Below are 24328 nucleotides of genomic sequence, written 5' to 3'. Positions count from 1 at the left end.
AATGGAGAAAACAAAGGGGGTTCTTGGGGTTTTAGTTCATGGGATGAATGAGTTTTAGAGATTATTATTTATTGGTTTATGGTTTACACAGCAGTGGTGCTGTAAATAGAGGAGGAATAGTCCATTTTATTACACTCTTTCTAAGGCCAGGTACAGACACTACACTTTTACTGGTATACATGATTAGAAACTGGTCTATATCCTCCACCAAAGGGCAAATGTGTGGTTGGTTTGCTACGATGTAACCTATGCCACTTAAAGAAAAACATGTAACTTAGATTAATTCCGCCTTGGGCTTTTTGAATGTCTGTTCCTAGCCTAAGTGTCTGATCCTCTAATCAAACTAGTGCACATGTCTTTATTCTCGTGTATAGTCCCTCTTGAAGCAGATGTGCTCTTGTGTGGGAATCAAGGTACAAATATATGTATTGAGGACTGGACCTCTCCAAAAATGAACAGAAAGAATATTTTGTCTATAAAAATAGATATAGATTGGACCAGTTCTTGAGTGAAGCTGAGCAGCTATAACTCAAAATCATTGTGAGGAACAGGTCCATTATGGACTAAGGGCTGGATCCTGTAGCAGAGAATGTCAAAAGAAGTTTCACTGGTGACTTTCAACAGAGACAGAAACAGGTAATAACAACTTCAATTACATTCTTCAGCTAGGAAAGAATGCTTGCAGCGACACATGTAGCGCTTGCTTCTTTCACTGACATTTACTACAACATTTTTCTGTGTATACATGCATCCTGAGAGACTTCATAGCAGTTTATATAAACAGTTATGTGAAGAGGCAGATCTAGGATTTGGCAAAGGGGGTTGTAGGAACAGCAACGCATGCTGCTGCTGGAGTGACTGCACCTCAATGCCCAGCCTTTACCAACCTTCCACTCCATACCCAACGGGTCTGGGTAGACCACATTGTGGGAGCCTTCAGGGACTTTTTAAAGGCCTTTTAAATTGGCTAAGAATCACCCCGTCTTCCCCTCTCTGCACTGAGACACCCCCACCTCCCATCTTCCCCTCTTCCCTCTCTCATTGCTGCTGCTTTCCCTACTGTGTGGGGATGGGGAAAGGTCCACTGCCGCTCCTGCCCTTTAGCCAGACTGTGCAGGGGCTGGGCTCATCTGGGACAGCTACAGTGGCAGTAGCCATGGATGAGAGGTAGGATCCCACCTCCTCACCCACCACCACTGCTGCTGTTCCCACTGAGCCCAGCTCTGTGCAGCCTGGCTGGGGTGGACAGGAGGAGATCTGAAGCTTCCTCCACCTCAGGGACAGAGGCAAAAGCAGCAGTGTAGCCAGAACAAGGTAGAAAAAGAGAGGGGTGTGGGGGGGAGGGAGAATGTGTCTCTGAGCATGGAGAAGAAGGGAGGGGGGATTCTCACCTGCCTTGGGGACTTGAAAAAAGTTCCCAGAGGCTTCCATGGCACAGTCCAGTCTGAAGCAGGGTCTAACAATGCCTACACCCCCTCTGGGCCTGCTTCTGGCTGTGTGTACCAATGAGTAACATGATTCTAGGGTATAACTAGTTATTTGAAATGTATGCATGAACGGACCACCAGCCATAGGCTCCCCACCAACTCAGAACAAAATGGCCTGATTATGAAAGATGCTGTTGTTCAGATGATTCCTGCCAAGCACTTGACCTTTCACTGAAATTAAGCACTTCATGTTTCCAGGCGGCATTGTATAGAGGATAGGGCCAGAGGATCAGATAGCCTGGATTCTAATTCTAGTTCTGCTGCTGACATGAGTCGCCTTGAGCAAGGCACTTCCTATGTTTGATGCTGTTTTTCCTCCCACTCTCTGATAGCATTGGTAGTTTGAAGTAATAATTTTTAGATAAATGGATGGCCTCTCACTCTGTATGCCATATAAAACAATGGGTCTTTTAAGTAATACAAACACACAAACAAAAAATGTAGCTACTCACAAAAGACCTTAGGAACAACTTTCCATTAGAGCTCCAAAAATCAAAATGTGTACATTAAATTTGTACAGTTCCACATAATTAATCTGAGTTTGTGTATATATTTAATCTAATCTGTGATTCTGCAAGCAACAAGCACATCATTTTAATTATGGAAACTCCAGGCCAATCCAAACTATGAACCAAATGTTTCCACAGTTGGATGTACTTGGATGTACAATGTACTTCAGTTGGACACTTTATATTGCATTTCTTTTAGTTTTCTTTCTCCTTCGTACCTTCAACATGGGATTTCATTAATTCCAGATATTTTCTGTAGGAAACTAGACCCAAAATAGTTCCTTCAGTTTTTGCCATTCAGATGAAATACACCATGTAGATTTTTTTATTTAAACGTACAGGAAATCTGACTGGAGGTGAATGGAATGGGTGGCATTTTAATGTAGTTTATTTTTTTTTCTCATTGTGCCCAGTTTCTTCATTGGTTTGCACTTTGCTTAGTCTTGTCTAATATGTTACCCTGTCAATAATGTTCAAAGCATTGCATTTTTATTAGAATTCTCTTCTTCCAGAAACATCACTTCACACTTCCTAAATGTCCATTCAATTTATGTTTGGACCAATACCCACTTAAACTTCTGGAGGGTGATATTAAACAGAATTATTTTATGACATGAATGAAAATAATCTGCTGGAATTTTTTTAAAATAATTTGTACTTAAAGAAATGTTGTTCACTTGCCATTCTTTTCCACCTGCTTGCTGAACAGCAAAATGAAAACTGGATTTGGTTGGTTAATTCATTCCTCCCTCTCCAAAGGGTTACCTGTAAGGTTTTGGTTTTTTGATTGTGAACTCAGAACATAACTGAAAATTTTTTAAATGACTCCAGTTTTGCCCTGTTTAAGGGTTCCAGAATACAGACAGGAACGGCAATGAAAACTCCTCCCCATTTTGCTGCTATGAATTCATATGCTGGGATTTCTTCCTCTAATCTAAGGCATATGCTAACTCTAAGAAGAAAACATTTGCTTTCCCTCCATCCCAAAATTTGTCCCTGCTACCTCTCCCTCTACACCAGCAATGCATGGTGGCTATCAACAAGCTACCCCAAACATCATTCAGAAATATGTTATACATAATATAGTAATGTAAATATTATTGGTGGGAGAATGTCAATATTTCAGCTTGGACAATATAACTACAGTGTTTATTTGAAGACCCTGACTGATCACTATCAACACTTACTAGGTTCAAGAGATTTGACCATTTGTCTAATAATCCCTTTCTTCATTCATTAGATGAGGATCCAGTAAGCTCAGCCACTTGAGAATTCCCCTGTAATAGCTGATACAGGCACGGGAGAAAGGCCTTCTGATTACTGCCCCCTCACACCATAGTGCCAATATGTTGCTCCACTGGACTGCTGTGGTGCTTGTAGCAGGCTTTGGCAGTGACCATAGGTTAGAGGAGTCACTGGGGCTGCTGTAACTTACATTGAGAATCAGTACAATCCTCTTCCAGAATATATGGTGGTGTCCAACAATCCCTTATTTGTCATGAGCTATGCTACGCTTGAGCCTTGCTGCTGCTCAGAGCTGAAGCCCATGTTTAGCTGAATCCTATCCAAAATTGGGTTGGAAATCTCAAGTGAAAAAACCTCTTCAGAGATTTCTTATTTTTTCTTTTTCCAGTCAGACTGGAAATACTGAGTCCATATTTGCATGAGAGTTCATGACATGCTTTCGATCAAAAATTCACTTGAAGACATGTTTGTGGAAAGCAAATAAAAAGGGACTGTGACTCAGCAGACACAAATTACAAAAGATGCTACATTTTGAAATGTCTTCATCTGATACCTTATGCAATGGGGTGAGATCTTCCCCTGACCAGGCATTTTTGAAGCTGTCTGCAACTGTGCAGTTGTGTTTGGTCACAGCGACAAACTGCTTTCTGTGGCCAGATAGGGCGAAAATTATCACTTCCGTCTGAGCCCTGAACGTCCACAAAGCCAACCTGTGTTTTCTAGTCAAATACATTTTGTACAAGCCTTCCTCTTCTTAGTATTTGGCCCAAATAGCATAAAATCAGAGCTACTGCACCACAGAATCTCTTAAATTAGCCTTGCAAATTATCCATTAGGTGCGACTGACGCAAGTGGAGATATTTCACAGCTCGCAAGACGATAAAGCTCTCTTGCTTGTGCTTTGTTAAGGGAACCTGAACAGTTCAATTAAAGCGAATGAGAAAGAAAGACTGTCCTTCTTAGGTCACTAGTTCCAATCCTGCTTAGGACAGAGAATCATTACTGTGTGACAAGTGTTCACTGTAAAATGAGCACGATACAAGCTTCCAACCTAACAGGGGATTCTAAGGTAGGAAGGAATATTAGTTAATATTTGTGACATTTTTTCAATAGTCACTGTAAAGAAATTCAGGTTTCAATGGCACCATAATTAAATGGTATTAAATAAAGCAGACAACAAGGAAATGCTCTCAGAACAGCATCCTGAGTTTTGGAGATGTCCTGTAATTAAAGTAACAGCGCCAAATTCTATGGCATGTTGCCACTAGCTCAGGCTTTAACTGAAATAAACAACAAAACCCCTAGTATGGCCAAAGAAGGATGCTTGTACTAGCCAAAAGTGCAGAAGTACACCAACAGTACTTGAAGCATGCCTAGTTCCAACACATTTCGAGTTCTGCCAGGTCATAAGACACATCTTCCCATCACGTGTAATTTAAACAGAAAATACTTTCGTTATGCAGATGATCACTTTTTAAACATTGTTCCTACTTTTGCTAAAGAATTTGCTAGATGCAGAGGACTAAAATCTATGCATACCACTGACTACTAGGGCTGTGCAAAACAGCACTGTTTTGTTTCGACTTCCATTTTGCCATTACACTGGGACAGTGTTTCATTTCAAGCTTTGTCCTGTTTCGAAGCACTGTTCCATTTCATTTCATTCAAACTGTTTCACTATTTCAATGCTATTTAGACATTTTGACCATAGGTTATAATGTAGAAGCATGAAACTGCCTACAACTTTGTACTTTTTTGGTAGATTTGGATGAAGACAGCAGGGATGGTAGCCCCTTCTGAGGGTATGAAGTCTTCCAAGTTTCAAAGAGATTGGTGCAGGGGTTTCTGGGAAACTGCACCTCAAATCTTGAAAGCAAAACTCACAGGGAGGAAGGGGGATGTAGCAGCACAGGTAAAAGCAGAGAGGTACCTGGGGAGTCAGATGTCTGGCAGGTTGCAGTGTGTCAGAACTCCAATGTCTATATTGAATCTATGAGTTTCTGTACATACTACCTAGGAGGCTGATTAAGTGCAGTTCATTGGTTCATCTGTGAAAAGTGGTTTGTAAATTCAAACATGCACTGAACCTCACTAACCTCATCACCAGAAGCCAACTTCCTACAGCCCAAAACACACTGAACAGATCCAAGCCATGCCATGACAAGACATGCAAACCTGCCAAAAATATCTCCAGCATGGAGATATCTTCACAATACAATACAGATCTCCCAAGTGCCCTGATGGAAAATATGTAGGAGACACCAAGCAACAACTGCACACCAGAATGAGTGCAGATCAAAAAAACTGTCAAAGACAAGAACAGAACACCACCTGTCTCCAATCTCTCAGGACTGATCCTCAAAGGGAATTTACAAACCACTTTTCACAGACGAGCCTATGAACTGCACTTCATCAACCTCTGAGGAACAGAAAATCATGGACTCAATATAGACATTGGAATTCTGACACACTACAACCTGCCGGACATCTGACTCCCCAGGTACCTCTCCACTTTTACCGCTACATCCCCTTCCCCGCTCACCCCAGCCTGTCCCTCACCTCCTGACGCATCCATGTCCATTTTCACTGACTGACTTTCTTGCCTGCTTTGCATGCCAGCCTCTGGCTTATTTACTATTCCTTCCATCCAGGAAGAGCACACACACTGACTGCAGGTGCTTCCTCAGCCTGCCAACACAGAAGCTGGCATCCCAGGTAGCTAAGCTTAGCTCACCTGGAGCCTCACAACTCCACTGCAACCAGCAAGCCTCAGGCCTATCAAAGACACAACAGGTTTGGGCTTTCCCCAGGCAGGACTGTGTGCATGCATGTGGTGGCTGGAAGTTATGGCACCAGGTGGATCTTTGGTCCTGGCATTTCCTGGGGCTGCTGTGCTCCCGGCAGTCCCACCAGGCCTCCCGACCCTGACAGAGTGCAGTTTTAGTGGTCATGCCCAAGACCCGGGTACTCCTACCCTATAGCCCCAGTCCATACCTCCAAGTTTGTCCTGGCACAGGACCTCAGCAGGGACATATTCTTCCTCTTCTGTCTGGTGATGCAATGAGTACCCCTTCCAGCTCTGACAGTGGGGCATTAAATGGTTTTTAAAAAAGGAAAAAAGGAAATAGGTGCAGACAGAGTGAGGAGGGTGGCATTCACTCCATCTGTCCCTGGAGCTTGGGAAACCCCAGCAGCGGGAGGTTTACTTTCAGGAACACCAGCTGCTCCACCAAACCAGGATCCAAGCAGGTACAGTGGGGTGTCACTACATCACCAGCAATGCTGAACACCCTCTCACTTGGAACACTGATCAGTGGACAAGACGTCTTCCTGGGCAACTGTAGCCAGATCCGGCCACATCTGGCTGTGGCTTGCCCAGTAGGCCAAGAGGTCCCACAGCAGCGGCTTCACGTCCTCAGTGAGATAGGCAGCCACCAAGGTCTGAGTGCTACCTGCCTGATCATGGGGCATGGTGCCTCTGGATCCCACCATGGGAGCCATACCCTTGGTCCACATTGGCAGCACCTGTGGTGGAGGAGGAGACTGGCTGGTGGATGGCATGTTGGCATGGGACAGTAGATCCTCTTCTTCCACATCCTGCCTCCACCATTCTGCCTCCCTGACTCCCTTCACCAGCACCTCTGTCCACTGATTCAGGCTTTAGCTGCTACATATGCTGTCCTTCACCCTCAGGTCACACATGGTGGCCAGCACATGGAGCATACTGGACCAGAAGGGATCAAGCCATTTCTTGATGCCCTCCTTCACCCAGCTCACCAGTCCCTGCATGTCTGGTGACAGCGGCTTGCCCCAGCCAGGAACACTTATCTCTTGGAAGCTCTCCATTTGACTCTGAATCAGGGATCACCTGGCTAAGGAGGGCATTGCCAGCATTGAGGGCCTCAGTGGCCTCGAGGAAGAGCCTGAGGACCACCAAGATCTGGGAGATGGTATCTCACTCAGCTCTGTTCAGGGGGCCACTGATCCCAATCTCCCCAAGCAAGGCCATCTCATGGATGGCCTTCTGTTGCTCCACCAGCCTCTCAAGCATCAGGTATATGGATTTCCACCAAGTTTCCACATCCTGCATGATTCTGAGCTCTGCCTATTTGTCCCACAGCATCTTGCCTACCTGAATGGTCTGGTGGAAGTAGCCTGCCACCTTTCTGCATTCCGAAATGAGCTTGCTGGTGGTGCTGGTGCCATCACCAGCAGCCCTGTCTCCCTCCAAGGCATCCCAGACAAAGAGGTAGAACTTGTGTACCACACAGCAGATGCCAACAAAGTTGGCATCACAGACCACCTTGATCATATTGGCCCCATTGTCAGTGACCATGAACTCACAGGTGAGCTCACTCTGCCCACTGAGCCACACCTGCACCAAGTGATTCGTGGCCCCCATTATCTTGGTTGCTGTGTGGGACTCATCCATCACCTCGGCTTGAAGGAGAGCCCACCAACAGCCTGACTAGTCACACCACCCTGTGAGAGAGAAGTAGGTATGATCTCCACCCTGGGTGCTCCAGATGTCCGAGGTGAAATGTAAGGCCACCTGTGGACCTGCCTTGCACAGCTCCTCCCTCAAGTACTCCCTGCATGCCTGATACAGTGAAGGCACCATCATCCTCCTGAAGGTGGTGCATGCAGGGACTTGGTATAATGGGGCCACAAGTGCCGTGAGCCACCTGAACCCTGGCCACTCAACTAAGGAGAAGGGCTGGCTATCCAGAGCAAGCATCTCTCCGGTGCTCTGGCTGATCTCACTCGCCCTTGCAATGTGCCCCCATTTCTGTCCACCTTTCCCCCACTGTTCCAGGGTGGCCTGCCTCCGTTTTGGGCAGATGGGGGCTTTGGAGCAAGAGGGGGACTTCTTTTTGGGCCCACTGGTGCCAGGATGAGGAGGAGCAAGGGAAAGGAGGTGGTGCCTGCGAACATGAATCAGCTCATGAGTTTTGTTCCCTTGCCCTGGCTGGTTTTGGCTCGGCAGTGCAGGCACATAGTATATGTGGGAACATCTGCCAGCTCAAAATGATCCCAGAACACACTACCCACTCGCTTCTGGGGTGCGGGTGCATGTGTGGGTGCTGCAATTTCCCCTTCCTCATCAGGCAGAGGCACAGCAACAGGAGGAGTGGACTCAGCTGAGCCACTTGCCTCTGCCCCTCTACTACAGCCTTCTCATGAGCTTGAAACAGGTCAAAACAGTGTTGAAACAAAACAACTGGTGACATTTTGCACAGCCCTACTGACTACCCATCAAACTGACAAGCTGGTTGATACTGACTTCCTTAAAAAGTAGGTACTACAAGAGTGCTGACAAATTGTATCGTTTTGGTAAGTTGAAATGTTGTTAAGTACTTACTAGATAGAACAGTCTTGTGATTGAAACTCTTGCTCCAAATCCCATCTTCTGTGTTGTCTTTAACTCCAAATTCATATAGTGTGTTTGGCTTCAGATTTTCCACCACTGTCTCAGTAGCTGGGCAAAGCTGAAAAGCCCACTTCTTGTTTTTATCCTTTTCTCTGTAGCGAACTGTATAAAACCTGTGTAACAAAAAGGAAGGAACTTTTTTTCATACGGAGGAAATGTATTCACAGGGAATTGATTTCTGAAAAGGACATTTCCTACTTTTTTTCTTACCTACAAATTGCTATGTGGGAAAGTTTCGCTTGTGGATTTCTGCAATATTGCTAAAGATTCTTTACACAAATGGCCATATCTTGTTATTTCCAGCCTCTTGGTGTCAACAAAGAAGCACACAGGTGTAGACAAAATCACTATGCCTGTGTCTACACTGATGAATAGGGCTGATCCCAGAGTAGTTGTCAGACAACCTGGGCAACATAATCTGCCTGTATCACACTGTGCAATCAGCCTTCAAGTTCTCCACACTGTGCTTCTTGTTATTATTACTATTAAATCCTATAAATCAGTCTGTAGATTACATGACTGGTTATGGGTGAGAGGTAGAGGGGGAGAGCGTGTGAGAGAGAGACTTCTTTCTGATTTTCTAAACCTTTATGATAAAAATGTTAAAAACAAAAGGTAAAAATGCTCAGCAGGAGCTGAGCATGTAACACTTGTCAGTAACAAAAACTCCATATGACCTCCTGCCCCACCGTACCCTTCATAGAGATAGACATTTAGGACTAGCTGCCCATCTTCCAGTTTACAGACTGCCATCTTCGTGGCCCAGTGTAACACAAACTGATACGCATTTTGTTACAAAATCAAATGTGCCATGCACCTGGACCAAGAAGCAGAAGAGTTGGAGGGCATTATCAGAGCTGGCCTCTGTGCGCTAGTTTCTATGGCTTTTTAGAGTCAGCATCTGGGCCTGGCCCAGTTGGAAATTGGCCAAGAAGATCATGCTCCCCTCATCTGCGTGGTATGGGATGGAGAAGATGCATAGAGTCTCAGAGAAGTCCAAATCCAGCATGCCTGAGAGGGCACTGAGGACAGCAAAGAGAAGCCGCAGCCAGGGACAGTCTGGGAAGGCATGGAAGAAAGTGTCTTTTTACCTCTTCTTTGCAGAAAAGACAGGCCACTGGAGCTGTGGGCTTAAGTGACATACAAATGTGCCCGTGGCCAGGAGAGAGTGAGGAAGCATAGTGCGGAAGAGTTGGATAGCAGGAGCGGGGACCTATGCAATTGTGGCTGGTGGACTTTTTGTGTTCAAGGCCTGCATGCCTGAGTTAACTCCAAAACAAATTGAAAGGAAGGGTGAGGTTAGCCTCATACCTGGAAGTTCAGCAGAGCTCTGAGGGCCTACTGGACACCTGACAGCCAAGGCCTGAGTATACAGATTTTCAATGTAGAAGGCTGGGGGGTAGGCTTGAGAAAGGCAGACCCTAACAATCAGTGTACACATGTCCTGCATCTTCCTAGCAAAGGTAGCACTGGCACAATTCACTCTATGTGCATATTGCCTTCATCCTGCAGCTTCCAGCACCGGGGACATTGGCACTGGGAGGGAAGGTAACCAGAGTTATAATACATCAGCTGCTTATTTCTTGTGGAAGACCTTTCTTGTCAGCAAGTTCCTGTGGTGCTCCAAAGTCTGTCAAAACAGTGTTGGCCCCCACAGTGAAGTCCCCAAATCACAAGGGGATGCAGTTCTAATGGTGTAAGTACAGTGCATAAATAATAAGTTGTACTTACATAACAACCTTCACCCAAGGATCTCAGGGAGCTTTACTGCAAAGTTCAAAATTACTCCTGTCACTTTAAGAAAAGTGAAGAAACTGAGACACTACCTTCAAACAGTCTGAAAACCAATATACTGGAAGATAGGAGAACTCTGAAATTAAAAACTTGTTCCATGAGAGTTGCCTGACTTATGCCCTCCATCACCCTGGAAAGCAATTAGTCTGATGCTAGCAAGTATAATTCAACACAGAATAATTTATTACAATTAGGGCTGCAAAAAGCCCACATCTTGCCATAGGTTTTTATATTTAATATACATACTGTGTCATTGCCAAGATATGTGAGGGAATACAAAGGTATCTGGCAGGCTTAACTCAAGTACTGCTGAAACATGTTAGGCATACCATAAATAAATACATTTAATTTCCTCATCCATCTTACATTTGCATCAACTGGAAAGGCACACATTCCATCCAGTGGTATTTTTCTTGACTTGAAAAATGACTCCAGGAGAAGAAATTTAAGGACACATAAATAATTAAAAAAAATCCTACTCTTTCTCCCTCTCTCCTATATACCAAGAAATCACCCAGAAATCAAGAAAAGCATAAAAAGACAGACACATTTTCAGACATGGATTTAAAAAAAATTCATCCATAATATATAAAGACAGGTAGGGTGCAGAGAAAGAGTGGGATCTTAAGAAAACACCACAAATAACTCTTTAATCTAGCACAAAGGTCTAGTCATACTATTGAGCGTGAAGGTAGTTTTATGGGCCAAACATAACAGCACTAGCACATAAGCCCACCTTTGTCAATGTTACAAAAAGTGCTTCTAGCTAGGATTATTATGAAAGGTAACTGCTGAACTTAGGGAAAATACTAAAATAAACCCCAAGGCAAGTCAGGTTGCATATCACAGCAGTTTTCTTCACATGTTTAAAGGGTTGGATTGAGTTTATCTGTGTCTTTTATCTAAACTGGTTCTCTCTTTCAGTCCAATAGATTTAAACTTGCAAGGAAATCCAGATCTACCAATGGTGCATCAAAGCCCAACCCTTTGAGGTTCTCCTGCTGTCTATACCATGGTGAAATGTGGGCTGAACTCAATCCCTTTCCTACAATATATGAGATGAAATGTAGAGAAACTTTACATTTGCCCTGTACCTTTATATCCTTGGGTGAGAAACACTAAAGACAAAGGATAATTTTCCATGCATTTTTAAATGTTATTAATATCTCAGGATATTTATATTCTACTCTCCACCACAAATTTGCTGTCCTACAGTGCCATGATGGTTAAAAGATTCAAAGCTGTTTTCATCCTCAGAACTTTTGAAACACAAGTGTCTATCTCCCTAGTGCCATGAGATAACTTGGTAACCTCTAACATATCTGGGGGCACGGGTTTTACAGAATTTGTTCTAGATACTAAAACATCAGCTTCTAGCAATCTTTTCATGCCTTTTGTGGGCTCTCTCATTGCTCTATGGCTACCTACTTAGCCCAAACTTTTGCTGCTGCCTCCATTACATATGCATGTGAGAATGTGTCTGCTTTCTTTTGATGACCACATAGCAACATACCAATCCCAAGAGAGGTCAAATGGCAGAAGTCTTTAGGCTTCTTTTCATTCACAATGGACCTTCACATTTTATAAACACAAGGGCATTAAACATGGTATCAGGCCTACAACAGTGTAACTGGAGTCCTGCAGCCAGTTTTGAGCTCCTTACTTCAAGAAGGATATGGACAGTTTGGAAAGAGTCCAGTTCAGGGCAACATGATTAAGAGCCTTGGAGGAAAGACTTATGAGTAAAAACTGAAAAAGCTAGGGTTATTTAGCTTGGAGAAGAGAAGACTGAAAGGGGATCTGATAACAGTTTTCAAATACCTGAACTGTGATTATAGGGAAAATGGAGATGGGCTTTTCTTTGTGGCTGTAGGGGACAGGACTAGGAGCAATGGCCTCAGTCTGCAGCAGGAAAAACTTAGGCTGGCGATTAGGAGGAGCTTTCTGACTACGTGAGGAGACACGTACTGGAACGAGCTACCCAGAGAAGCTGTGGAATCTCCATACTTGGAAACTTTCAAAAGCAGGTTGGACAGAAACTGGCCTGGGGTTTAGTCAGGGATGATCCTGCCTTGAGAAGGGGGCTGGATGAGATGACCTTGTGAAGTTCCTTCCAGCTATACTTTCCTATGATCCTATAAACTAATGTTTTGCCTTGTGTGTGTATAACACATTGTACCTCTAATATTTTACAATCATTCTTCTTTTGTAAGTCCTGTGAGATAGGGAAATACCATCCCCCTTTATAGATAAGACTTACAGATACTTACAGGATAAGAGACTCAACATCACCAAGGCAGAGGTGGGTCTGAATCTGAAGTAATACTGCATCTTAGGCGGAGGTCTTGTAGTCTCTATTCACACTTCAGAGACTTTCACAGACTTATACAAGGAACAAGAAAAGTAGTGACTTTTCTGCATATAGAGAACAAGCTTTAGTTACTGTATATGAAATGAAGCTGAAGTTAAGTAGGGAGAGAGAGGAGATCAATCAATTAAAATTAATTCCACAAAAATTAACAAAAAGGAGGAAAAACCTCACAGAGAACCTGTTAATCATGAATAAGGTTTTAACTGAATATAATTCTAGCCTCCAGTGTAGAAACAGCTCTGGCCTTAGATAATAACCCCACAGGGAACATTCCTACAAACCAGCTTTATAACTGGGGTTTAAAAAACAGTGCAAAATCCAGTAGGTGGTTTGCGTTCATTTGTTCAAATTGTTTCATTAGGAACAGATAAGTATCTCATGAGAGAAGTGTTCTCTTGTCCAGCCTATTAAAACATCCATTGAGGGCATAATGATTTCAGCTGGAACCTGATGCAACTCATATTGAAAACATTAAAAGTGATGATTTTCCCAATCCATTTTCAGTAAACTGAAATCAAAACAAAGCCACCCTTAACATTTTTAAGGCGGCATTCTTACGAATACTCCAAGTAAACTATTTGTAAACGAATCAATACTTTGCATGAGTTCTAAGGTTTATGAGCAACAAGTTCATAAATTCAGTACAGGTGGTTAAAGAGAGAAAATGAATTGGTAAAATTCCCCAGTGGACTGCCAAATTGTAACGGGAAGCCTCTAGCCCCATTCTTAAGACAGAAAGAGTGAGAGAGACAGTAAGAGAAAGAGAGAGAGAGAGGGAACTGTCTCTCTAAGACAGATGGCTTAGCTGTATAAACTGAGTTACATAAGCCAAACAGCAGGAAGTGCTAGGCAGAAGGACCCTGGTAGTGGAAGGGAGAGAAGCTCCTGTAGGTGCAACCCAGCTGTATTTAGGAGGGCCTGGGGAGAAGGCACCCTCTAAGAACTGAATAGACTGGAAGGCACCCTGGAAACAAGAGCCAGACAAATAGGCATGGGGTGGGTGTGAGGAGAGTAGGAAGGCCACAATGAAAGGTGCTCTGTAGAAGTGTGAACTGACAAGCCACCTGAGACTAACTGATGGGCAGGATAGGGGGGTTGTAAAGACTAAAGACTATGAGGGCCTGGGAAAGGAAGTCCTATGATGCAAGAAGGGAGAGGCATATGAAGTTTTGCCCTCTGACTAAATTGAGGGTCTACACCCAAATTACTAACATCAAGGTGTAGCAGGCAAACAAATTAGGTATTTGCGTGGTCAGTCAAACAGACAGATGGGAGTTGATCTTCAGGGGGCAGCAGGTAGCCCTATGGACTCTGTACCAAGACTGTCACACAAACTAAATGAGTTGCCATAGCTTGCATAAGAACATGTTGCTGACAGAGTTTTCATTGGCATTTCTTTAATTTATCTTTAGTTGTTTTTAATCTTTCCTTTAAAAATAAAAGAGTTTAAACCAGACAAGCAACCAACAGAGTTGAGAACCCTTGCGTGCAATGAAGTAGAAACATTATTTCCAGGAAACCTTTTGTTCTGGCAAAGTTCACAGAGAAAACTCTATATTTTACATTAGGATGTTCATCATAAGTTGCCAAGCCCATGCTTGCTTGCTTTGGAAGAAACCGGACAAACCCTTTTGCAGATCCAGCAAACAATAGGATGAAGAAGTGAAATGGAATTTGTCTCAGTAAAGTGGGCATGGAACACACACTGCTACAATACTCAAATCAAATCAGCCCACCAGTCCTGTGTGGTATGTATGAGAGAGAGAATACAATGCTGGCTGTACTGGATAAACAAAGAAAACATAGAATTCAAGGCAGGTGTTTCCATAGTCATCACAAAAATGTATTGCAGAGTAGGTATTTTGCTCGTACATAAAATCAGTCCAGACTTGCCTATACAGATAGTATTAAGAATATTTTTTGCTGTGGGGAGTGCCTTTTATCAGAACATATTTATAGCCCATTACACTGAAACTTTCTACAGTAAGCATTGATTAATATATCTTAAAGTTCACTGGGTTCTCTGCTTCTGCCCGTATATATGGCTGTATGTTAGGCGAGTCCTATAAAAATGAATCTCTAATGAGCACTGTTTTCCCACATCATAAAGTGCATCTAAATGAGGTTCTTCAAGAGATCTCTGATGATGCATTTCATCCCTCTTTCTTCATGTGGCAACTAAGCTCACCTACTTCAACAATCCAAAATGTCAAGGGGACAGAGGTATTGTATTTGTTACTAGAGTTAGTGTGGTCTAAAAATGACAGGCAAATGAGTGGGGTAAAGAAATACATAGCCCAAGTCATCCAAGGTGATCTTCCTATATGTGGAGGTTTAACACACCATGAAATGATCATTCTTGAAATTGTCAGCCAACATACTTCCTCAGATACGTGCCACATTCCTCCCCAGTATAGATATATCTATACAATTCCAAATGAAGATAATGGTAAAAGAATAACAACAGAAATAGAGCAAAAAAGCCAAAGGCAATCTTTTCATTCAAAACACCCTCCTTGGGCTTAGTTTTCTTCTGCCTCACAATCTGCAGTTATTCACACCTGGTCAAAGTGACTGTAAACGATTTCCATCCCACCTAGAGGCATGTTGCCTCTCTTCTGTACTCTATTGTTAGCCATGTAAATTATATCATATTGCATAAGCTATTGGAGAGTGAGGCCAACAGTCAACTTAGTTTCTATTTTTATATGCCTACTAACCAAGACAGTGAATAGCAGCACTTCAAAGGAGTAGCATCCATACAGTGTATCTGAATATTTTCAAATGCACTGCTGTCATCCAAAGACCCATTTTTGCTTGTACTGAATTTGGACAACAGGATCAAGCCCTAAATTCTGGGGCAGGCATGCAAATCCTTCTGATCCAGTCTCAATGACATTGCCTTTCCAGTGCCCCAGTGATTTCACTTTCATCCGTCAAATGATCAACAGACTAGCTCTCTCTGCAGCCAGATTCCCCAGTTTCTGAAGAGTTATTCAATATCAGTAACACCTACACTGCCAAAGTATATGGGCCAAAACCATTAAATACTGGAAATCTTGTACAACAGATTGTCTTATGAGATTTCCAGCCTAATTGCCAAACCAACTTGTTTTGTATAAATACTACAATTTTTTTTGGAAGTTTATCCAAACCAAAATTCAAAACAATTTAATCATGGTTAATTTAGTTACACATAGGAATAAAGAACCATTATTTCCAATTAGACTTAGATGAATTGTGAACATCCCTAATCTGTGATTTATTTAACAGATTCAGTCAGTGTTGTCATAGAACACAGGATATAAAACCAAGACTGGTCATTTCAGTGTGATTTCTTCAAGGAAAATGGGTCAGTTTTATTAAGAGAACTCTGCCAACTTGCTAATTACATGTTATGTTTTTTTTACTTTGCTATTGTTTCAAATAACCTTATTATTACTATAACAAAATAATTAGAAAAATTGTTTCACTCTGTTTTTTAAGTTTTACTTTGTTCTTTTCAAGTGTATGCATACAGTCAGGTTCATTATTCCCCCAGTATAGTCAAGTTTCTTCTGAAAGCTACTGCCACTGACATACATAGAATAATTGGAAAAATTGGACTGGAAATGACTCCCAAGAGGTCACCTAACCCAAGTCTCTTCTCAATGTAGGATCATTCCTGTCTAAACAATTTCAATAGTCACATGGCCCTCATATTGTTAAACATATGTCTTTTTTGGATAAATTTATCAAAATGACTTTGATTTTTTGACATATGGAATGATGGCAGCCAACACATTTTCCCTTGCTCAAACAAACTTTCAGCATTGTTTTTCTGATGGTAAACACTGAACTTCAAAATGTTAAAGTAAGTGTGTTAATAATTTTCACTGAGGAATTTTGTAGAGGCAGAACACAGGAATGAAAATTCACAGAAAAAAGTTTCATTAAGTGGTAAGCTGCATGCTTAATGACACTGTAGCTCCTCACAGCTGGATGTGTACAGCGAGCTAATTGGATTTAAGGAAATGTATAAGCACGTTCCACAAGGCAACAAAATGGTTTATATTTTTCATGCCTTATTTCTACTTATCATGGGAAATAAAATGACCAATCCCCCCTGCCCTCCCCTCATTGTTGCAACATTAAGACAATTAAAATCGCATGCCATTTCAGGAAATGTCAATATAAATTTTGCAAAGTTCTTAACCCAGTCATGTTACGCACACACAATACTTTCTGTTCCTTTTTCTTCTGAGGAAAGCTCCAACTATGCCTCTTAAGTATAGGTCCAGACAAGCTGTTTTACAGGGAAGAGCAAGGGCAGATCTGCTAGGTAAGGAGACATTTAGTGCACCTTTAAGATGGTATAGACCAGTGTGCTCTTTTCTTCTTCCATCTGGTCAAGCTTCAAAGTTCTCCCTACTAGGGAGTCCCTACCTCCTGAGACCTACATAGTTGCTCATGCCCCAGGCACACTAGATGGGGCAGATTCCTACACTTATCCAAGTACAATGACAAGCTGTGTTTAACATGTGTATGGGGACCCAAAATGGAATAAGGTGAAGAGTCCTTTGACTTTGTCCTACCTCTCATCTAACTGCCACAAAAATACAGGACATGCATAAAACTGAGTTAACACTGAGGGTGGCACTGTTGTACTTCTTGACCTTGAGATGTTTAATTATATAAGCACAACACTGCCGTAACAATAGGGTGACCATATTATTTTTAAGGAAATCTGGGATACTGCCCCCAACCCTGCAAGTCAGCAGCTCTGCTGCAGGCAAACACAGAGGCAGGCAGGCAGGGGCATGAGAGACAGTCCGGCAGGGAGGCGAAGCGGCATCATAGGCCATCCAAGCGTGCGGGCAGGCACTGCTGCTGCCCGACCACAGTGCTTTAGGCAGTCATCCATGTGGCCCACATCTCAGGCCGACACTTTGAGGCAGACAAATTCAGCTTGCCAAATTCTTTTCTCAATGCTGAGAGAGTGTTAGGACAATGTTAGGACACTCCCATTCTGTCTCCATGCTGGAGTGTGCCCTGTGCCCCTGCTCATCTGCCTCTTCCTGCAGCAGCCAATTCTGGAACTTTTGTTTCAATATGCACCAGTCGGCCAGGATGATGGGATGGCCTACAAAATCTGGGACTGTTGCGGCCAAACCAGGATGTATAGTCACCCTACTTAACAGTGTTTTGCATTTAAGACACAAAAATAAATACTATTCCTCCTCCATACACACAGGCCATGTCCAAACGAGACGCTGACTGTGCAGAAACGAGAGTTACTGTGACACTGGCTGCATAGCAGCAATGAAGTACAGTGTAGTCAGCGTCTCATGTAGACGTGGCTTGAGTCTTAAGACTTTGCGTGAAAGTTTTCCTATCAAATAGAGCAAAGCTAGGAAGCTTTGATTCTGAGTCTACAAAGAACTGAGTACTATCCAAAGTAATACAGCATGTCTTCAATCATTTCATTGGCTGCTAAGAACATTGAGCACCTTGCAGGTGGCAGAGGGTATTCCATTAAGCAAGTTCTTCATTTAGTAATGTTGAAAAGTGTCAGAGAGAGATACCAGAATGATATGAAAGCAACATGAAGATCACCTGTAAGAAATGCCATAGGTAAATCTCTTGTCAAGCATATGGCTAGAGTTTTTAAATATGTGTATTTCTTGACATTTGATGAAAGTGGTATACCTGCAACATATATATGGAAACTTCACTCACCTAACAGAAGAGTTATAACATAGTCAGTGATTTCCCTGGAAATATGACACCTACTGGTTCAATACTCCTTCATGCCATCTGCTCACACTGCCAATTTTTCCAAGGAGTAATTCCACTGAAGTCAGAGTTACTCTAGGGAGGAACTTGGCCAATGTTGTTCCATATGGTTTCCATCTCCAAAGTCAGTGATGTGTCCAACTAGACTACATTATGCAACATTTGTATAACAGCCTAATGACCATCCAGACATCTGTCAGATGGTAAAATTTGCGTCACTGAAAACACTGACTCTGCTTCAGGACACCCAGACGTAAAATTTCCAACCCTAATGTTGATATGAATGCATGCATTTTGCTAGGAGAATACATTTACCACACACTGCTGGTAAACAGCAGCGGCTAACCACAACAGTAGAATATTAACACTTTAAATACAGTCAACGTGATGTTTCAAAATGCAGGATTAATTAGATTTCCTACTGGTGGCCTCTGGGCTGCATGCAGCCCACAAGTGGTTAAGTTGCAGCCCCTGGACTCCCACCTAGCTACTACTCCTCCCGTCACTGTGGCTGCAAGGACAGTCTGAGTTTCTGGGTTCCCTCTTGCTCCTCCAGCTGCTGCTTCCTGTGCCAGCTCCAAGGGACAGGGCATGCAGTGCAGCCTTGGGTGGATGTTGGGGTGGGCAGTCACAAGCATACAGTGCAGTGATGAAGCGTGCACATGGGCATGCCATGCAGCACTGGGGGTTGCAGGTATGCAATGCAGTGGTGGTGGGGAGGGGGCAGAAGGAAAAAGGATATCAAACTTTATTTTAACTCTACCCTTTCTCCTTCTCCTTTCAAACTAATTCTCTAAATAAAGAAGGTAGCCCAAATATGGGGTTTATCAACTCTGGCAACGTCCAATTCAGCACTTGCCAATATTATATTGTAGAGAAGTGGGAGAAGAGTTTCAAGAACTCTTGAAAGTACCTGAACTTTGGAAGATTTGAGAAATGGATATGGTACAGGTGAGCTTTATGCACTACTAGAGGAGGAAAGCACATGTCTAATCTGAATAAAAACACACTTAAATACAGTTCAACACAATAGGTTGCAAGGAGAAAATATAATTCACTCACTCTACAACCTAGTGGAACATGCCATTAAGTATGTTAAATGGCAAGTTTAAAGTTTGTGCTGAAAATGTTATCGTTCCCTGTTCACCCATACTGACCAAAGGAAGTGACAATCTATGCACTTACTATCTCTTGCTGGGTGGGCATATGCTGGGCATTGTCTCTGAAGTCTCCTTCTGTCTTTCCACTTAAATGTTAAAAATAGAAAAGTCCCCTGCCTTAAGAAACTTCTGATCCTGTGATCCAAAGTGTAATTCAGTCAATGTAAAGTTCCACCAGTTTCACTGGGCTTCAGATAAAGCTGTAAGTGCCCATATCCAGTTGGATGACATTAGCAAAAGTTTCACCATTAGGTTCAAGGGGAACAAGATTGGGTTCTAACTAGACAGATATAGGAAAGGATCTGGGATAAGAATGGTAACAGATGGTGTTAGCATTTGCAGGGATAATAAGCCAAGAAAAAAGTAGTGGATTAATAAAAGACTTCAAGGAAAATACCCAGGTCATTGGGTTCATGCAGCTGGGGAAGCTATTCCAAAGCACTGGAAGTGGCATGAAACAGGATAATGAGGCACAAACACTGTTCACTCACTCCCTGAAACCCCACCAGGTTCAATGGGGCTCAACGGAGGGGCTAGAAATAAGGGCAGTATTTGCCCCTCTGCCAGAAGTCATGGGGGACATAAAGCGAATACCCAAAAAGAGAGACCGGAGAAATAAAAACACTTCCTTCCTACAAGGCATTCAGTTCATGAATTGCATCCATATTGTTTTCATTTGGAGAGAGTTGCTTAAAATGTAACAGTCCACTTAGCTGACAAAGCTGCCTGACACTCTGACCTCTGTAGAAATAGCCACCTGGTAAACAAGTCAAACCTTTCTGACCTGATGACCCAGTTTCTTATTCTCACTAATTACTTGGCATAATCCAGCAAAATCCTAATACTTAGGTACAGTGCTAATTAGGTCCAATCCTAATAATTTACATTCTACTCCAAGTGGAAGCTATCAATAATACCAAATTAACAAATTCAAAAGGACAGATACAGGAAACAAAAAAAAAAAAAATCAAGCATTATTAAAAGATCTCTTAATTTGTTCTTTCCTCTATCAGGCTTGTGCCGACGATAAGTGATTTAACTTGTGCTTGGATGGGGTAACAGTAGTGTATTTCCACTGACTTAAATTGTGTTACTCTCAGTTTGTAGTAGCATAACTGAAGTATGACTCAGGCCCAGCAACTTCACAAGAACAAAGGATCTAAATATGAATAGCAAGAAAACTTTAGCAGATAAATGCTTGCCTTAATCAGTGCTGATGTGATTGCTGTTGTCAAATTTTGGTCAGCTGCTTACCTTCATACTCTTCAGTTTTAAATGTCAAATGAAATAATGAGTTTCACAGACCCTGTCTTTGGGTATATTTACCTGTCACTAGCACAGTTACTCATTGCAGTCCAGTCATGATGTGGATTGACTAGGATGCCCCAGGAAAGGAAGACAGAGGATGGGGTCAAAGTGCCCACTACCAGTTGCAGAGGTTTGGACATCTTGGTCTGACCTGTGCAAGAAAGAGACAGTACCAATTACACTTAATTTCTCTCCTGTGTTTTGGGGTAAGAACTTGTAGTGGGATGACACCAACACCAACATAAATTAAGATTTAAATTCCCCTGTCAATTCAAAGGGAATGTATAATGCAGGGCAATCATATTTGATTTGATGGGAGTACCCTTCCCTCTCAGTTGAGAGAAAATACTCAATTTCCAAGTGATTATAGTACTACACATCTCCTTAGTAAGAATCATCAGTACTACTAGATTTATATCCAGTGCCAATTTATACTGAATGATTTCTTTTTTGCCAGGAGGACAATGAAACCTACCAACTTACTTCCCTTAGAGTTGTTGACAGGCTGCAAGTGGTGCCTATAATCTGACTACATGTCTTCCCTTAAGCCATAAACTCTTATGCAATATTTGGAGTTTATCTTTGCCTGAAAACAGTTCTATAGCCATTCTTCTATAGTTGAATAAAAGCATCTAGACAAGGCAGTGATCTACCAAGTGCTATGCATTGTCATGGAGCAAATTTGGCTTCAAGATTTGTGCCTCTTTATGCCTCCCATCTTTCATCAGCAGTACCTCAAGAGAGTTAAGGAATAGTATTTATGAGCTCTAAAGGGATTTCCAAAAAAAATTGCAAGGACGTGTGACTAAGTAATTTGCGGGTAGCTGGAGAATCCCAGCTGTGGGCGTTGTGTGCTACATTGATGAGAAGCATATTCACATTTTGTTTCCCATTCAGAGGAAGCATGTTGTGATGCAAAATACTGTGGAATGAACTAAATTTTAAAATGGGCAAAATGCTAAACATATGCCTGTTCTGTAGACTAATTTATCCTTTTTCCTCCCTGATGGTGTGTGCATGCATGTTTCTTACATAGCTCATTTATTTCTCAAGCTATTTGGCATCCCTCCTGTCTACAGTGAAATAATTTCCTTAATTTACTTTCTGAGGAAAGAAGGATCACATGCATATGAATTTTTATGGACGAGAAAGGCCCGTTTCTTATCTGTAACTATACAGCTTCACCTTAAAGCATTTTCCTGAGAAAAGATGATTTGTGCTCTAAGTCTACTGAATATATCTTGAAAAAACTTGAAGTCAGCTGATTCTTTAAAAGGATACCTACACAATTAAAATTAATTTCAATATGTTAATATATTGTAAGCAGTACCCCAATATATCTTAAAATGGAGATATTTATAATTTAAAAAGCAAAGGAAGATCACTCAGAGATTCCTAAAAAAACTCATAATTACTTTTTTTCTCTGAACTCTATAAAAGTCAGGCTTAAGAGTTTGTCAAAAATAAGGAAATAAAAGAGACTCAACTCAAACATTTTAAAATGGGTTGTCTGTAAAGTGTCACATTCTCTAGGAATATGTAATAATATGCTAGTAAGGTTTAACTTCCATTCATTTGATACGACTGACACTTCATGCAAATATCAAGCCTGTTGAAAGCCTATGAGTAAAGGGGAGCAGCAGGAAGGATGTCATGGTTGGGGTCTGCTGTAGACCACCAAACTAGGAGGAAGAGATAGATGACACCTTTAAACAACTGATGAAAGTTTCCAAATTGCAGGGCCTGGATCTTATGGAGGAATTTAATTATAAGGACATCTGCTACAAGGGAAACCCAGCAGTACACAAGAACTGCAGCAAATTCTTGGTGTGTGTTGGGGAGACATTTTTAATACAGATGGCAGAAAATCCAACTAGAAGAGAAGTTCTTCTTGACTAGCTGCTTACAAACGGAAAAAAATGGTTAGGAATGTGAAGGTGGGAGGTAACCAGGGTGACAGTGACCACAAAATCATAGAGTTCATATGTCCAAAGGGAAGGAAGAAAGGACAGCAGTAAAATAATTATGCTGGATTTCAGAAAAGCAGATGTTAACAAATTAATGGAGCTAGTACACAGGATTCCCTAGGAGGAAAGTTTAAGGGGAAAAGAAGTCCATGAGAGCTGTCTGTATTTTAAGGAGGCCCTTTTGAGGGTACAGGAGCAAACTGATACAACAAAACTGTGCAACGTGTAAAAGGAGACCAGCCTGGCTAGACAGCAGTCTCTTCAATGAGTTGAAACCCAAGAAGGAATCATACAAAATGTGTAAATTTGGTCATAGTACTAGGGAAGAGTGTAACGGTATTATACAACCATGCAGGGGGAAATTAAGGCAGCTAAGGTACAGTTTGAGATGCAACTGGCAAGGCACATAAAGGGCAATAAAAAAGGATTTTACAACAATATCAAGAGTTAGAGAATGGCCAAAGACACTATAGGTCTGTAGCAGGGCACTAAGGTGCCTACTATTGATAAACAGTAATATGGGGTCAGCTGCCAGTCACCAGGGCAGCACAGGTGTGGGATGCCGAGACAACCAGTTTGGTCAGCTGGCCAGAAGGGGGCAGGGCCTGGCCTATATAAACAGCCAGGCTGAGGCCGGAAGGTCAATTCCCCTCTGGCAGTGAGGAAGGTGGAGCTCTGTTGGAGCAAGCAAGGCAAGCAGAGCAGAGAAGCCTGATGGTCTGAGCAGTTTCTGCATGAGGATACTGGGTGGAGGAAACCCTAGCAGGGATATGAAGAAAGGTTAGCTAGTTTGGCTCGGAATTTATGTTGGAACACAGGAGTGGTAGTTTTCTGTTTTGTCGTTGTGTTACACTGGAGGACCGGGTGAGGCTGTAGGGGTTGGAGGAGGCCTCATAGGAGCTCCCCAGTAGTGTGGGGATTCCTGGCACTGGAGAGGGCACTGCATTTTGGGGTGTCCTGACCCCGGCCCCAGTGTGGGCAGTATTGGGAGGAGCCCAGTGTGGGTGCAGGCGAGAAGCCCCAGTGGGGTGCAAGACCCAAAAAGGGGGTCTGGAGGCCAGGCATGGCTGCGGCCACCTGAGCCTTGATTGTGAGGAGCCCAGTGGGCGTGAGACCTGGGAAAGGGGTCTGGGGGCCAGGCATGGCTATGGCCACCTAAGCCTCGATTTGCGGGGATTGCGAGGCTAGGCCCTGATGCGGGCTACGAGAGCCGCGGGGAGACAGGCCCTGATGCGGGCTACGAGAGCCGCGGGGAGACAGGCCCTGATGCGGGCTACGAGA

General features: G+C 42.7%; 1 protein-coding gene and 1 long non-coding RNA gene across 8 annotated transcripts in view; one reads left to right on the top strand and one right to left on the bottom strand.

Moving 5' to 3' along the window:
• LOC109305646 overlaps window positions 1–24328 on the top strand; it is a 473981-nt gene that overhangs the window by 137403 nt on the left and 312250 nt on the right. The window lies entirely within an intron of this gene.
• The window catches only part of ABI3BP (ABI family member 3 binding protein), a 282301-nt gene that overhangs the window by 189802 nt on the left and 68171 nt on the right, over window positions 1–24328 (bottom strand). For all 7 annotated transcript variants that reach the window (XM_019528652.1, XM_019528653.1, XM_019528655.1 and 4 more), the window contains exons 4-5: window positions 21099–21231; window positions 8604–8785 (exon numbers count right to left, since the gene is read on the bottom strand). In XM_019528652.1, the coding sequence (XP_019384197.1) occupies window positions 8604–8785; window positions 21099–21231 (315 nt within the window). The remainder of the gene's footprint in view (window positions 1–8603; window positions 8786–21098; window positions 21232–24328) is intronic.

This window comes from Crocodylus porosus, unplaced genomic scaffold, assembly GCF_001723895.1.
Source record: "Crocodylus porosus isolate Cpor-Errol unplaced genomic scaffold, CroPor_comp1, whole genome shotgun sequence".
Taxonomy (NCBI): Eukaryota; Metazoa; Chordata; order Crocodylia; family Crocodylidae; genus Crocodylus; species Crocodylus porosus.
Note: the sequence above shows the minus strand (reverse complement) of the source record. Positions and strands in the feature narration are given on the sequence as shown.